Source organism: Podarcis pityusensis, assembly GCF_964106645.2.
Source record: "Podarcis pityusensis genome assembly, chromosome: 12".
NCBI lineage: Eukaryota > Metazoa > Chordata > Lepidosauria > Squamata > Lacertidae > Podarcis > Podarcis pityusensis.
This window is the reverse complement of record NC_138037.1, coordinates 37067029-37079585: the sequence shown is the minus strand read 5'-3', so window position 1 is coordinate 37079585 and position 12557 is coordinate 37067029. Positions and strand designations below refer to the sequence as shown.

The 12557-nt window shown below is 44.2% G+C and overlaps 1 protein-coding gene across 1 annotated transcript; it reads left to right on the top strand.

Annotated features, from left to right (window-relative positions):
• The first annotated feature begins 6908 nt into the window (after nt 1-6908).
• On the top strand, nt 6909-11043 carry HOXA13 (homeobox A13). Its single transcript, XM_080975679.1, has 2 exons — nt 6909-7661; nt 9315-11043. The coding sequence occupies exons 1-2, from the start codon at nt 6947-6949 to the stop codon at nt 9557-9559; spliced, it is 960 nt and encodes a 319-aa protein (XP_080831805.1). The 5' UTR covers nt 6909-6946; the 3' UTR covers nt 9560-11043.
• The last annotated feature ends 1514 nt before the right edge of the window (nt 11044-12557 follow it).

Sequence of the window (12557 nt, the reverse complement as noted above, 5' to 3'; positions counted from 1 at the left end):
GCAACGGCCACAATGCCTGGTGTTCCAGAACCATAAATTAAACAGCATCGTGGTTTTGGTCTGGGAAATGAATTCTACACAACCCACCTATGTTCAGCATATATATATTTTTTAAAAGTCTAAGTACAGATATTATTTTTTTTGAGGTCAGGGTTACGGGATGGTATTATTACCCAATAATGCATTCTCCCCACCCTCAGCTACTAGGCAGAGGAGTTGTGGTTGTTGCTCCACTTTCCAGAAGCCTGCAGTAAAACTGGTAAGTTTAGCTGGATTCTCGCATTTCTCCGAAGAGGAGTTATCCTCCTTCCTCAAGTGGCTCTTATCCATCATTTTATAGGAGGAGACAACTTTCACCTACTTCAACGTGGGGAGCATTAGACGTCTGGACCTAGCGCTCCCCCAACTCCTTTTAAAAAATCATCTTCATTGGAAATATTGTCAAAATAGTAGAGGTGTATTCATCTGTAAAGGAGGAAAAGAAGGTCAGAACACACACACGCTAAGTTAGTAAAATCGCAGGGGGAAATATGCTACAGCCCCTTGATTTATTCTTACTTTTTACAAAAGGACAAAGCCCACTTACTCCAGACAAGTGCTAAGAATCAGAAGAAATTTACTCCGGAGTAAACGGAATTTGAGTTGCAGCGTCAAGAGCACTTCCTACCCCCCACCCCCAAGATGAATACTTAGGTTTCGAAATCAGCTTCCAAATACAAATAAGTTTTCGATGGTTAAATCTCCTGAGACTAAGCAATCCGGATGCTACTTTCTGTAAAGGCAAAGCAATGAAATGAAACTGATGTGGGGGGGGTTTTAAAAAAGTTTTAGGAAAATAGTTCTCATACACTGTAAATCGACCTCCCCCCGCCCCGCCCCCCTGCTTCACCTAATCATTTGATTATACCTAAAAAAATAATACAGTGGGTCCGGGGTTCAGGGAGAACGATGAGCGCTCACAAAGAGATTCGGGGATATGTTTAATTATTCTTTTATAACAATGGAGCTTGTAATCATGTGGTAGCAATTTATCTGATCTCCCGCCAAAAATTAAAAAGATTGCCAGGGAGAGAGTTGATTTCTCTCTCTCTCTTAAAAACAGTGGCTAACCCCTAGCAAAAATTTAAAATAAATTAGAAATATTGTTCTATCGGTATACATTCCTGGTCAACGTAAATTGTAACCGATCCGGAACAAAACATAAAACACAACTACTCCAGGCCCATTCTAAAAAAATCAGGCTATTATTTTCATCGCACTTTTCTTTTCTCCCCATACCCCTTAAGATATAGGACAAACTATCTCACTTTGCCTGATAAGACTACATTAAGTGGATTGATAAATTTATCACTTTCTAGCGACACTCCTAATCCCATAAATAGTTAAAATATCACATTTCTGCTTAACACGAGGCTATCCATACTACGATGTTATAAAATCTTTTCACCTAATAACTTTTAACATAACGCTTTAGCAGGTCAGATAGAAACAGAAACTAACCTACACAGGCGAGAATGAGAGGACTCTCGCCTCCTTCAATGCGGGGAGTCCTATATTTGTGTTCACACACACACTCACATACACACACCGTCGCAGCCGCCAGTTCTTAAATTCTCAAATTCCTCAGAGGATCCATTAGAAATTGTGGGAAAACGATAAAAGGTTTGACAGAAGTGTATACTGTAAATATATACTGTACTCAAACAATAGGCACTGAGTCATCCCAAGTCTGACTTTGATTCGTTTTATGTTTCCTGGACGTTTTAAATCTCTCTTGTGTTCTAAATAGAGGTTTCAGAAAATGGCCGGTTTTTAAATCACTGAGAGGGAGAGAAAAAACACACTAGATGAAATAAAATTTTGCACTCCTCTCTCTGTGTGTGTTGTAATCTACCTACCCTGATTTTAAACAGGAATGCACTTTCTCTGTGTGTAATCTCTGCACAAGTCTTCCTGAACGTTTCTCCCCCTTTAGCATTTGCTTTTGAAAATCTTTCTTATTTCCCAATTATCTCCAAGGGGGGAAAAGAGCACTCAGTGGGAGGGAGGGAGTTAGGATGTCCAGCAAATGCTGCTCGTAAAGCTGTTTAATTACATTAGAAACACATGAATATCCTTGAATGCAAAGTGTCCTTAAAACTGGCTCAGGAATGTTTTCAGAGAAAATGATGGGAGGAGGAGGAAGAGGCCTTGACAGTTTTCCTCCAAAATAATATGATGGCAGGTAAATTGCATTTGCTCATGAAAATCAAATCCGATTAAAAGACTTCCACCATCATCTTTTAAAGGTTTTCTTCACTCCTGGAAACTGAGTTATTAGAAATCAACATCCTTCCATGGATTAGACCAAAAGCAATATTTGTGTTTAATAAAAATACTGGACACCATTCAGTATACTTCTATGACTACTACTATGTCTGCTGCTGCTTTTACTACTACTCCTCATACTCATACTACTAATAGTAGTAGTAATGTAGACATTAGGTAGCAAGGGCCACATTAATTAAAGTGGACCTGAGTTACGCCACTATTACAATCAGTGAAATTTCACAATCCAGAGAAATGTTGGGTGTATTCTCTTTCTCCTGAAGTAAATGGCAAAGCTCCATTTTCAAAACAATAATGGAGCTGGGTAGCACTCTTCCTCCGGCCTGTCCCATTGAAATCAATAATTCAAGTTAGTTGCTGGCTAACTCAAGTATTGTTGATTTCAGTGGGTCTGAAGTGAATCAGGGCCAAACACTGAACTCCACTGCAGACACATTTGGAAGGGAGCCCCCTCTGATTTCATGGAACACAGTTGATTCCATGGGTTCTTTGGGTGTTTTGTTTTGGTGTTAAGGAAGGATTTCCCTAGCAGTGCTTTTATATAATGTTAAAGTATTTTCTAAGTGGTAGCATCTATTGAGGAGGGGAGAGACGGGGCGGGGCAAGAATGCCAGCTTTTTCGTTTTTCTATGAACTTTGTCTTCACCCCGACCTAAGTCTGCGAAAAATGTATTTGCCATTGAGGAATGCTCTGGAGCCACAGGGAGAAGAGAGACGCCTCTTACGCTCATCCACTCACGGTTGCAAACCTCCTTCCATTAATACATAAACAGAGGTTGCAAAGGGGGATGACATTTTTCTCTCAACACTTTTAACCATCTCGGGTTCTCCTGAATAAATACAACCACATCATTCCTTGTTTTCTTTTCTAATGCGTTCCAAGGGTTTGGTTTTACATTAGAAGTGCCCCTCTCTTCTTCCACCAGATATCGTTCTGTGAGGTCAATGCCTCTCAAGCGTCATTCAGCGGCCAATTTCCATTGTGTTCAGCTGAATTTCTGGTCCGGTTAAAGAATGGAGTCCAAATTCATTATTTAAAAGGCCGCAGTTCTCAGTACAACTGGAAGGGTCACTCCTACTTCATGCGGCGATCTTAGAAGACCGTCGTCATTAGCAGTTATATGGCGCATAAGGAATAATCCGTTAGGCCGCAGGTTGAGGGCGATGTCGCGACCATCTCGTAATTTTGATTAAGCATTCCACAGGAGTGGAAGAACCCCGCCTACTAGGAAGGGAGTACAGTTTGGGTTTCTACCTCCTGCGGAAGGAAGACCCATCATCAGAGAACAGAGCACCCAAACTTTCTATTATCCCTGGTGTCCGCAATCCTATACACACACCTATATACACACCGCAAAAGCGGAGAGGACCCACACGCCATAGGTGTGGGTCCGTCTGCTATGGCGGGTCTTTCTTGGGGTTGTCACAGACAAATCAACAAAAGCGGGATGGCGGAATTCTGCAAGAGTTTTTACGTGGACTCTTGTCCCTTTTGCTACACATACACAGAAGCGATTACACGATCTTTGAAGTGAACAGATCAATTTAAAACCTACAAACACACGTCAAACCACCAAAAGCTTCATTTTGGCTACCTAGACCAGTCGCTCTACTTGCATTTAGGAAAGCAAAGAGGTTTTACATTTTTTATCTTACTTTATTTTAACCTCCTCCAGTAGAGAACAGATTTCGCCCGTATTATACGCACTCGTCTAATATTCATGGTCAAGCCCTACGGTTTTCCTGTTTGCTCGGCTCATCGCCAGGTAGTTTTTAGACCAGGCAAAAAGCAGCGTCCACATCCAACCTCGCTTTTTTGTGCATGCTTCTTTCTCTAACACCTATCTGTTGGCTTTCAGTGTGGACCTCCAGCTGAACTCTTTGGAAGCTTCTCTTGATCCCAGTGACCGGAGAAGCAAAAAACTGTACATTGGACCGACGGCGGTAACCGCCCCATGTTTTTATTCCTTAGAAATCTATTTCTGAACCAGACAAATGGAGACGCCCCTAGAAATGCTCATTCTTTCATGCGCGCAGCAGGTCAGGCTGAGTTTGAAGAAGCTTCTGTTCTGATCAATGTCCAGCAAAACTCGGCCTTTCTTGGGAGCTAGAGCAATGATGTGAATATAGCCTCATCTCTCTCTCACACACACACACCCTGTGTTTTTGTTTTTTTATCATCAGAACTGGTCAAAGCCAAGCAAGGAAACAAACGAACAGCATATAGGATCCCCACCTCTACTGGTACATCTTTTGATTTATTTGCTTGTTTGTTTTTTTGTTTAGCATCGTGCTTCACCCTCAAAGAGCCACAGTTGCACACAAAGTTCTCCGTAACCAGAAGAGGGAAGGGTTTGTCTGGAAAGTGACAGACAGAAAGGCCGAAAAGGACACACACGGGGGGGGGGTTGGAAAGGAGTAATTGGCTGCCCCCCTCTTCTTCTTCTTTGTAGCAAATCAGACAAGTCTCCTCCGGCTCTGAATGACCATCCTGGCATTGGCTAGGTTGCCGCTTTCAACTTGACCTTGGCCTCTAGTCGTGTCTCCCCTCCCTCCCTAAAAGAGCGCTGCCCTGTTAGCCTTTTGCTGGGGTAGGTTAATGAATTGAATGAGTTGGGGAAGGCTGAGTGTGCTGTGTTTTGGCTCCGCTGCAAGGCGTTTTGAAAGAATGAGATTCCCCAAAAGGAAAGGGAAGGCGAAGGGAAGCTCCCCCTCCCCTCCCCTCCCTGCCAAATAATGGAAAGATTTCGAAGCCTACATTTTTCCTAACGGCTGAAGCCTGGAAAGCGGGGTGGTGGGTGGGGATATGAAAATATGCCAGGAATAAATATTTGCCTTTGGCCATGAGGAGGAATGCGGAAAAGACCATCCAGGAGGAGAAGGAGGCTGGGGTTGGAGAGGAAAGGAGCCCTTTATTGGTTACAATTAAGAGAATTCGCTGAAATATTGTCCGGTGACAAGAGTCCCCTCTGTCGCATGCCATTCTCAGCGAAAAGGGCCAGGGCAGGGCAGACTGGGGGACAGGCAAGCGAACTGACAGATCTGTTCCTTCCTACATACAAGGGACTGGGAGTCTCTCCAAACAATGCACGATTTAGAATTCCATCCTGGTAGCACTGCAGCGAAAACAATGTTGCAAGCCCCAACCGCTCGCACAATAGTTCATAAATACCTGTCAAGCGTGCATCAAACAAACAGACAGAGGTTTGGGTGTGGTGGGTTTTTTGTTTTGTTTTGTTTTTCCTTGCTTTTGCTTTTGTTTACAAAGACAAGTTTACTCCCTTCATTGTGGTCGGAGGTCAGTAACTCTCAAATCCCCACTCTCTCGCGTGATTATATTACCATGAATTAACTTCTACTTGCATTTTGCAGGATGCATATAAATCCTTAAGCAGTCGTGTCTGCATAACATATACTCGTAATAGAGTGCCAATGATAATAACAATGAATTATTAATTAATTAATTAATTAATTAATAATTAATAGAAAATGCCCTTTTAGAAGTGCCCTTTTATTGACATAATGGCTTTCCGTGTTGGTGCATGTGCTTACGCAGAGCGTTTCGGTGCAAAGGGTTTGTTATTAACGATGATAAGGGGGGAGTCCCTATGGTCACTCTTAGACAATAAATAATCCCACGCAATATTTTTATGGTCGGGGATGATTCAAGCAAAAAATTGTAGGCTGCGCGTTTTATTGTTGCAATAACAAATAATACAGGGAGGCTGATTCATTTCTGAGGTCTGCTTAACTCTTTCTCTTCCACACCCTGCCGTTGCAAATCTGCTGTCTACGTTCTGGATCCTGCTCCTCTTTTTCAGATGTATTTGTCCAAAGGAGGAGTGATATCATTCAAAACGCACATATATGTTTGTTTGTTTGTTTGTTTGTGTGTGTGTGTGTATCTGGACAGGTCAGGAGAAGATGTGAAATACCCGGCGTTGACAGGCGTTGTGGTTTTAGAAAGAGGTGTTTTGACCTCGTAATGGTACAAGCAGTTTGCAGTCCTATAACACGAGAAAATACGAGTTTAAGTCTAGTGAGGGAGGGGGAGGGGAGGGCGGGACGTTCCCCAGGAAAAACCAAAACCAAAAAAAACCACACACACCACCAACCACCAGTTGATGAGCAAGAAAAATACAGAAAGTCAGAAGGCTTTGACATTAAGACCGTGGAGTGAGAGCCTGTTGAAATAATTTCCTAGAGGCAATGTGCTAGAGGGAGTGGAGGGGGAGGGGGAGAGGGAAGAAATCCACACTTTGCAGAGCGGGGGGTGGGGAGGGAGGCGAAATACCTGCTCTTCCTTTGCACCCGCGTTGGCGCCTCCCTCGCCACGCAAAGTCGTGAGTGGAAGGGGCGGCCGCGCGCGCGCGAGTGCCGTCCGCCGCTGGCATTCCAAGCCGTGGCGCGATTAGGCCATTATTTAATTATCTGCCCTTTATTCCTCAGATGTTTATCAGCTGCTTTGCATATCACGTGGGGGAGGGCGGTCCAATGAGCGCCGTGGTGGCGCGACACTGGCGCGTCAGCCCTGGTCAAGTCTGGGAGATTTAGTATCTCTTTTTTCAGTCTTTGGGGCTTTTAAAAAAGAGCCACTAGTCTCAATGCGGATCGGGCTATGACAGCCTCCGTGCTCCTCCATCCCCGCTGGATCGAGCCCGTCATGTTCCTCTACGACAACAGCCTGGAGGAGATCAACAAGAACATGGAAGCCGGTTTCCACGCGGCGGCGGCGGCGGCCGCAGGCACCAACTTCGCCGCGGCCAACCAGTGCCGGAACCTGATGGCTCACCCAGCCTCGCTCGCCGCCCCGGGCAGCGCCGCCGCCTACACGTCGAGCGAGGCGCCCGCCGCCGCCGCCGCGGGCATGGCTGAGCCCGGGGCATCTGTCAAGCAGTGCAGTCCCTGCTCGGCCGCCGTGCAGAGCTCGTCTGGGCCGGCCGCGCTGCCCTACGGCTACTTCGGCAGCGGCTACTTCCCGTGCCGCATGAGCCACCACAATGCCGCGCTCAAGTCGTGCGCGCAGCCCGCCGCCTCCTTCGCCGACAAGTACATGGACACGTCGGTAGGCGCCGCCGGAGAGGACTTCACCTCCCGGGCCAAGGAATTCGCCTTCTACCAGGGCTACGCCGCCGGACCCTACCAGCCGGTGCCGGGCTACCTGGATATGCCCGTGGTGCCCACCATCGGAGGCCCCGGGGAGCCCAGGCACGACTCGATGCTGCCCATGGAAGGCTACCAGCCCTGGGCTATCACCAATGGCTGGAATGGGCAAGTCTACTGCCCCAAGGAACAGAACCAGCCGCCCCACCTCTGGAAATCCACTCTCCCGGGTATTGCACCTGCATGACCCTTCTTTTTTACTCCGGAGAATGCTTACTTAGTGCCTCACTGTCTGCCTTGCCCCGGTAGAATTAACAACGCCCGTTCTCCTCCTAAGCCTCCACCATCATCCCTCACTTATTAGCAACAATATGGTCGTTTCCCTTAAGAGACAGAGACAGAATTCGCCCCAGTTAGGCTGCAAACCTAATCCACACTGATCTGGGAGTGAGTCCCCTTCAGCTCAGGAGGGTTTCGGTCCGAGCAGACGCACCCAGGATGGCTCTGCACCTATCCGTACTTCTCATAGTGCAACTGCAGCCCTCTTGGTTATTTCGCTCACAGCAGGGTCAGCCCCTTGCTCTGAGAAGACTAGCGATTTACTTGGCTGTCCCACCAATCATCGTGGTAGAAGTGAGAGTTGTTTTTAATGCCAGTCTCTTACCTTCTACAACGTGGTTACCTATATATGAGCCATTTGTTATTAAATTTCATAGGCAGAGAGTGCGTGTGTTTGAATCTATAGAAAACAGTAGGGTTTACTTGCGAGTAATGCATGAAAGATCCGATTGTTGCTTCGCTATCATCTCTCTCACCAAGCGCGTTTCTGCTTCTTTCTCTCCGTCTCTCCAGCCAAAATAGGGAAGATGTCTAGTTTACTGGTATATTAATATTTACCTCTTTTGCAACGTCACCAACCCAACTAGCAGAAATTATAATAATACTTATAATATTGTAGCGTTTGTCCTCTTATTCACACTCTCCCAATACTCGTTAGATCAAGCCTCTCATAAATAATTTGATTATGATGATTAAGTCCCTTCTTCCTTAGTATCACTGCTGCCATTCCCTACGCCACTATCATCCAGTTTAGTTCCTCGGTTTGGGCTATATAATAAAACTTGTTGCTGTTTTTTACTTGCTCAATTACTAGCCTTCTGATTAACATAAAGCCTTCCTGGTGAAGAATGAACTCCCTTAGTCAGATTATTCCTCTACGATAAGCGGCTTTACCAATATATATGTGTGTATAATATATATATTGCTACTGCACCAGAAAAGTACTAGAAGCTGCAATATTGTACTTGTAGCTGTCTAGCTTCAAGTCAGAAGATTGTTACTCGTTCTGACTGCTCTACTTCCAAATTATTTCGACCATCAGTCTCCTCTTCTCCGCTCCCCCTCCCCTTCTTCAGCGGTACCAGAACTAAGTTTCGGGTACCTTAGCTCTGCTGGATCTAGATTCTAGAACATATGCACGATTTGTTTGTTTATATATTTATTTCCGAGGAGGGAATGGGCTTGAACAAGTCTGCCAAGGGGCATTAAGTCTTCCCGGTGAACAAGAATTTTCCACCGAGGCTTCAGCTCGCACGCTTCATCGGTTATTATAACTGCGTATAATTTTCCTACAGTCTTTTGGTGTTACAGGGAAAAGAGCTTGCAGCGAAGCGCTTGCTAGCAGCAGAAAAGCAAAGCCCGCATTTCTGGGTGATGACTTAGGAGCCAAGGCAGGCCTGTTGATTGCAGACCATTTTAGCTTGTCACTGCGTGAAGGGGGAAGGCATGGTGAAGAGTAATAAATTGATATCAGTTGATGGTCGTAATAATGCTAATGCCCGCCTTCCTGTTTTTATTTTTTTCTTTTATTATTATTATTCTAGACGTGGTTTCGCACCCTTCGGATGCCAACTCCTACCGGCGTGGGCGAAAGAAGAGAGTGCCTTACACCAAAGTTCAGTTAAAGGAACTGGAAAGGGAATATGCTACAAATAAATTCATTACCAAGGACAAGCGCAGAAGGATATCGGCTACTACGAACCTCTCAGAGAGGCAGGTCACAATCTGGTTCCAAAACAGAAGGGTGAAAGAAAAAAAAGTCATCAACAAATTGAAGACGACGAGTTAACGGATTAAATGAAAGCGCAGCTGCCCAGAGGCCTAAAAAACCAACTCTCTTTCTCTATATTTTTTTGGTCCAGATTATAATAATAATAATAATAAGTAAATAATAAGTAATAAGAAAATAAGAAAAGACAATGAACCTCTTCTTTCACCAGAACTCTCTGTCTCTTTGGAATTATGGCTTTTGGAGAGAGCGAGAAAGAGAGAGAGAAAGTATGGGTTCTTGAGAAATGCTTTAAGACTTGTCAGTGCTCCCGAAATCCAGAAGAGGCCATTTCAGTGACTGAGTCTGAGAGCCCAAATGCCCAATCCAGAAATATTTCAGTTAAGAAAGATAAACATTTTGTCGAGAAAAGCGTGTAAGTATTACTGTGACTGTTGTAGGACACTATTTAGGACTGTAATCTGAAATATGGCTTTTTTAAAAAACACACGCGCGCGCACACACACACGCACACACTTTGAGATCCAATTTCTTGCGTTGCTTCCCAAAAGCATGTTTGAATGGTTGCTCAGGTAAACACGGGGGTGGGGTGGGGTTGTACAATTACTGTATGTTAAAGCAATGCATTTTGTGTTTTCTGTTTTATTTTCTTTCTGGAGGAAGGTACTAAGTACCAAAGACAGCAGTAATGAAGGAAACTCTGCGAATGATGAACCTTGAAAAGAAATTAAAACCAGTCTAAACTACCGGGTGTAAAAAGGGGAACCTTACCAAAAAGAAAATTAATTTACTTTCCAATCGCTCATTTCTTGATCCCTAAACTCAGTGATAATAGAATACTCCAGAGATTTGTAAAGGGACTCTATAGCTTTTCAGTATCAGCGACATTAATCAAGTAACAAATGGTGTAAATCCCATAAATGACTGTTTTCCAAACTTGGGGAGAAACAGAGACATGAGAGTTATAATTGTGATGTAACAGAAATCCCTTTCTAAGAGAAACAATCTCAAAGGACCTGATAATGAAAATATATTTTGCTTCCCAGAGATATCTTGATTTCTATATTCTATAGTTTGAACTATGAGTAAGTAGACATTTTTCCTTCTTCGTTTTCAGTTATCAGGCTGCATTAGTAAGTATAGGAATTCATTTTACAGCACTTTCACCCCTTGAAACAAATCAGTCTGCAACTTCAACCAGCACATTATTATCCCGCCCCCCCCCCTTCACAAGGAGAGGCTATCTTGTAAATATTTTTTTTTTAATCAGCACACTGTGAAAATGTATTGGTGCACCCTTGGTTTGTTTTTTGTTTTTTTTATATTTTTACTGAAAATGAAAATCTAAGAGCTGTAGATAGATACTAGTGTTAATACTGTTAATAAAAAATAGTCACTGTAATAAAGCCTGCTTAAACCCTCCTTTATTTCTTTCCCTCTGATATATACATATATGTGAATTTCAGGATGAATGTACTTATCCTGCAGGCCTAATGTTTTCTCCTAAATTGCTGATATGGTCCATATTTTCCCCGTAAATTACCTAGCCCAGAAAGCGAATGCGTGATAACTAAACTATAAATGTTTCAGTGAGGTTAAAGAGTCAGGTATTCTGAAGCGGGGGGGGGGGGGAGGAGATATAAACGTTGAGCCGGAGCACCCCTTCCAGAATGAAAAACAGTTGTTAGAGACCACAAATGCAAGAGTGTCGTATTTAAGGTTTATTGGCAGGACCGGTTAAGAGTTTTTTTGGGGGTGAGCAAGGAGAGAGAGAGAGGTTTTGGTATTTGTTGAAATGACAGGACTAGGAAGGCCTTAAACCTTGACCTTGATGGGGGTGGGGGGTGGAGAAAAGACAATTTGTGACCTTGACTTTTGACAGCTCATGAATAGCCTTCTTCTGGATTAGTAGATGAAGGGCGCCACCTCGTGTTTCCACTTCGGCTTTGTCGGCACTGCTGCTAAGGATGGAAACCCAGCGAGGCCTGTCACCTGGCGCCTGCTTCACCAGGCGGGCGTCAGCCGAACTAGTCAGGATGCAGGAAAACACACCGGGCGGCATTAGTCTACGGCTCATTTCACATCCCCGTCTCTTGGGCTTGTCTCGGAGACCAGTATATATTAAGACGCTTCTTCCTTGACTGGGCGTTGGCTCCTGAGAGCGCCTTGCATTTTGTTTATATATATATCTCCAAGAGCTCTTTGCTGCCTGATCGCCACCCTAATTAGAGCGGTCAGGCAACTTTTAAGGCGAATAATAATAATAATAATAATAATAATTTATTATTTGTACCCCGCCCATCTGACTGGGTTGCTCCAGCCACTCTGGGCGGCTCCCTACATATATAAAGACATAATAAATAAACGCTAATACTTTGTCTACTGATCGTAACTTATCACAGGCGACCCTGAGGTATTGGCTACGTCTTCGATCTTTTCAGAAACGTCAGGACTCGTAGGTCTATCTCTCCGCCACCAGTCGAGATATATGGATGTGCACGAGTGTGCATATGTATGCCGCCATAAATCTGTTCGCCTTTAACGTGCTACAAAGGAAGGACTCTCTTTCTGTGATAGGCAGGGGAAAATGTGTGTGCATGCTTGGGCGTATTTTTGATAGGGAGGGCAGGCCTTTTGTTAGGGGGGAGTCCTTTGTGGGGGGCCAGAACCTTAGTTTGCTATGTATTTTTATTGAATTTTATTGGCTACGCTCATGTGTGCATGTACATCCATGCGCGTATGTTCGCATATGTGTGCACATATACACATACGCATACACGTCCTGTAGGAGATTACATAACTACCAATGTATATTTCACTTTTGCTCGTCTTCAGGGGGTCCTCCAAGGCTTAAGTCACAATAACTGTATTAGTCTTTAAGATGTCACATGACCTTTTATTTCTTTCATATTTTTTTTAGCTATTTAAAGTGACTCTCTGGGACAGTGGGTGGTACCCAATAAGTTTTACTAAGAGTAAATCCATTGAAATTAATGTGCCTAAGTTATTCATGGCCCTTAATTTTAATGGGACAACTGAGCACGGCCAACAACCCAGT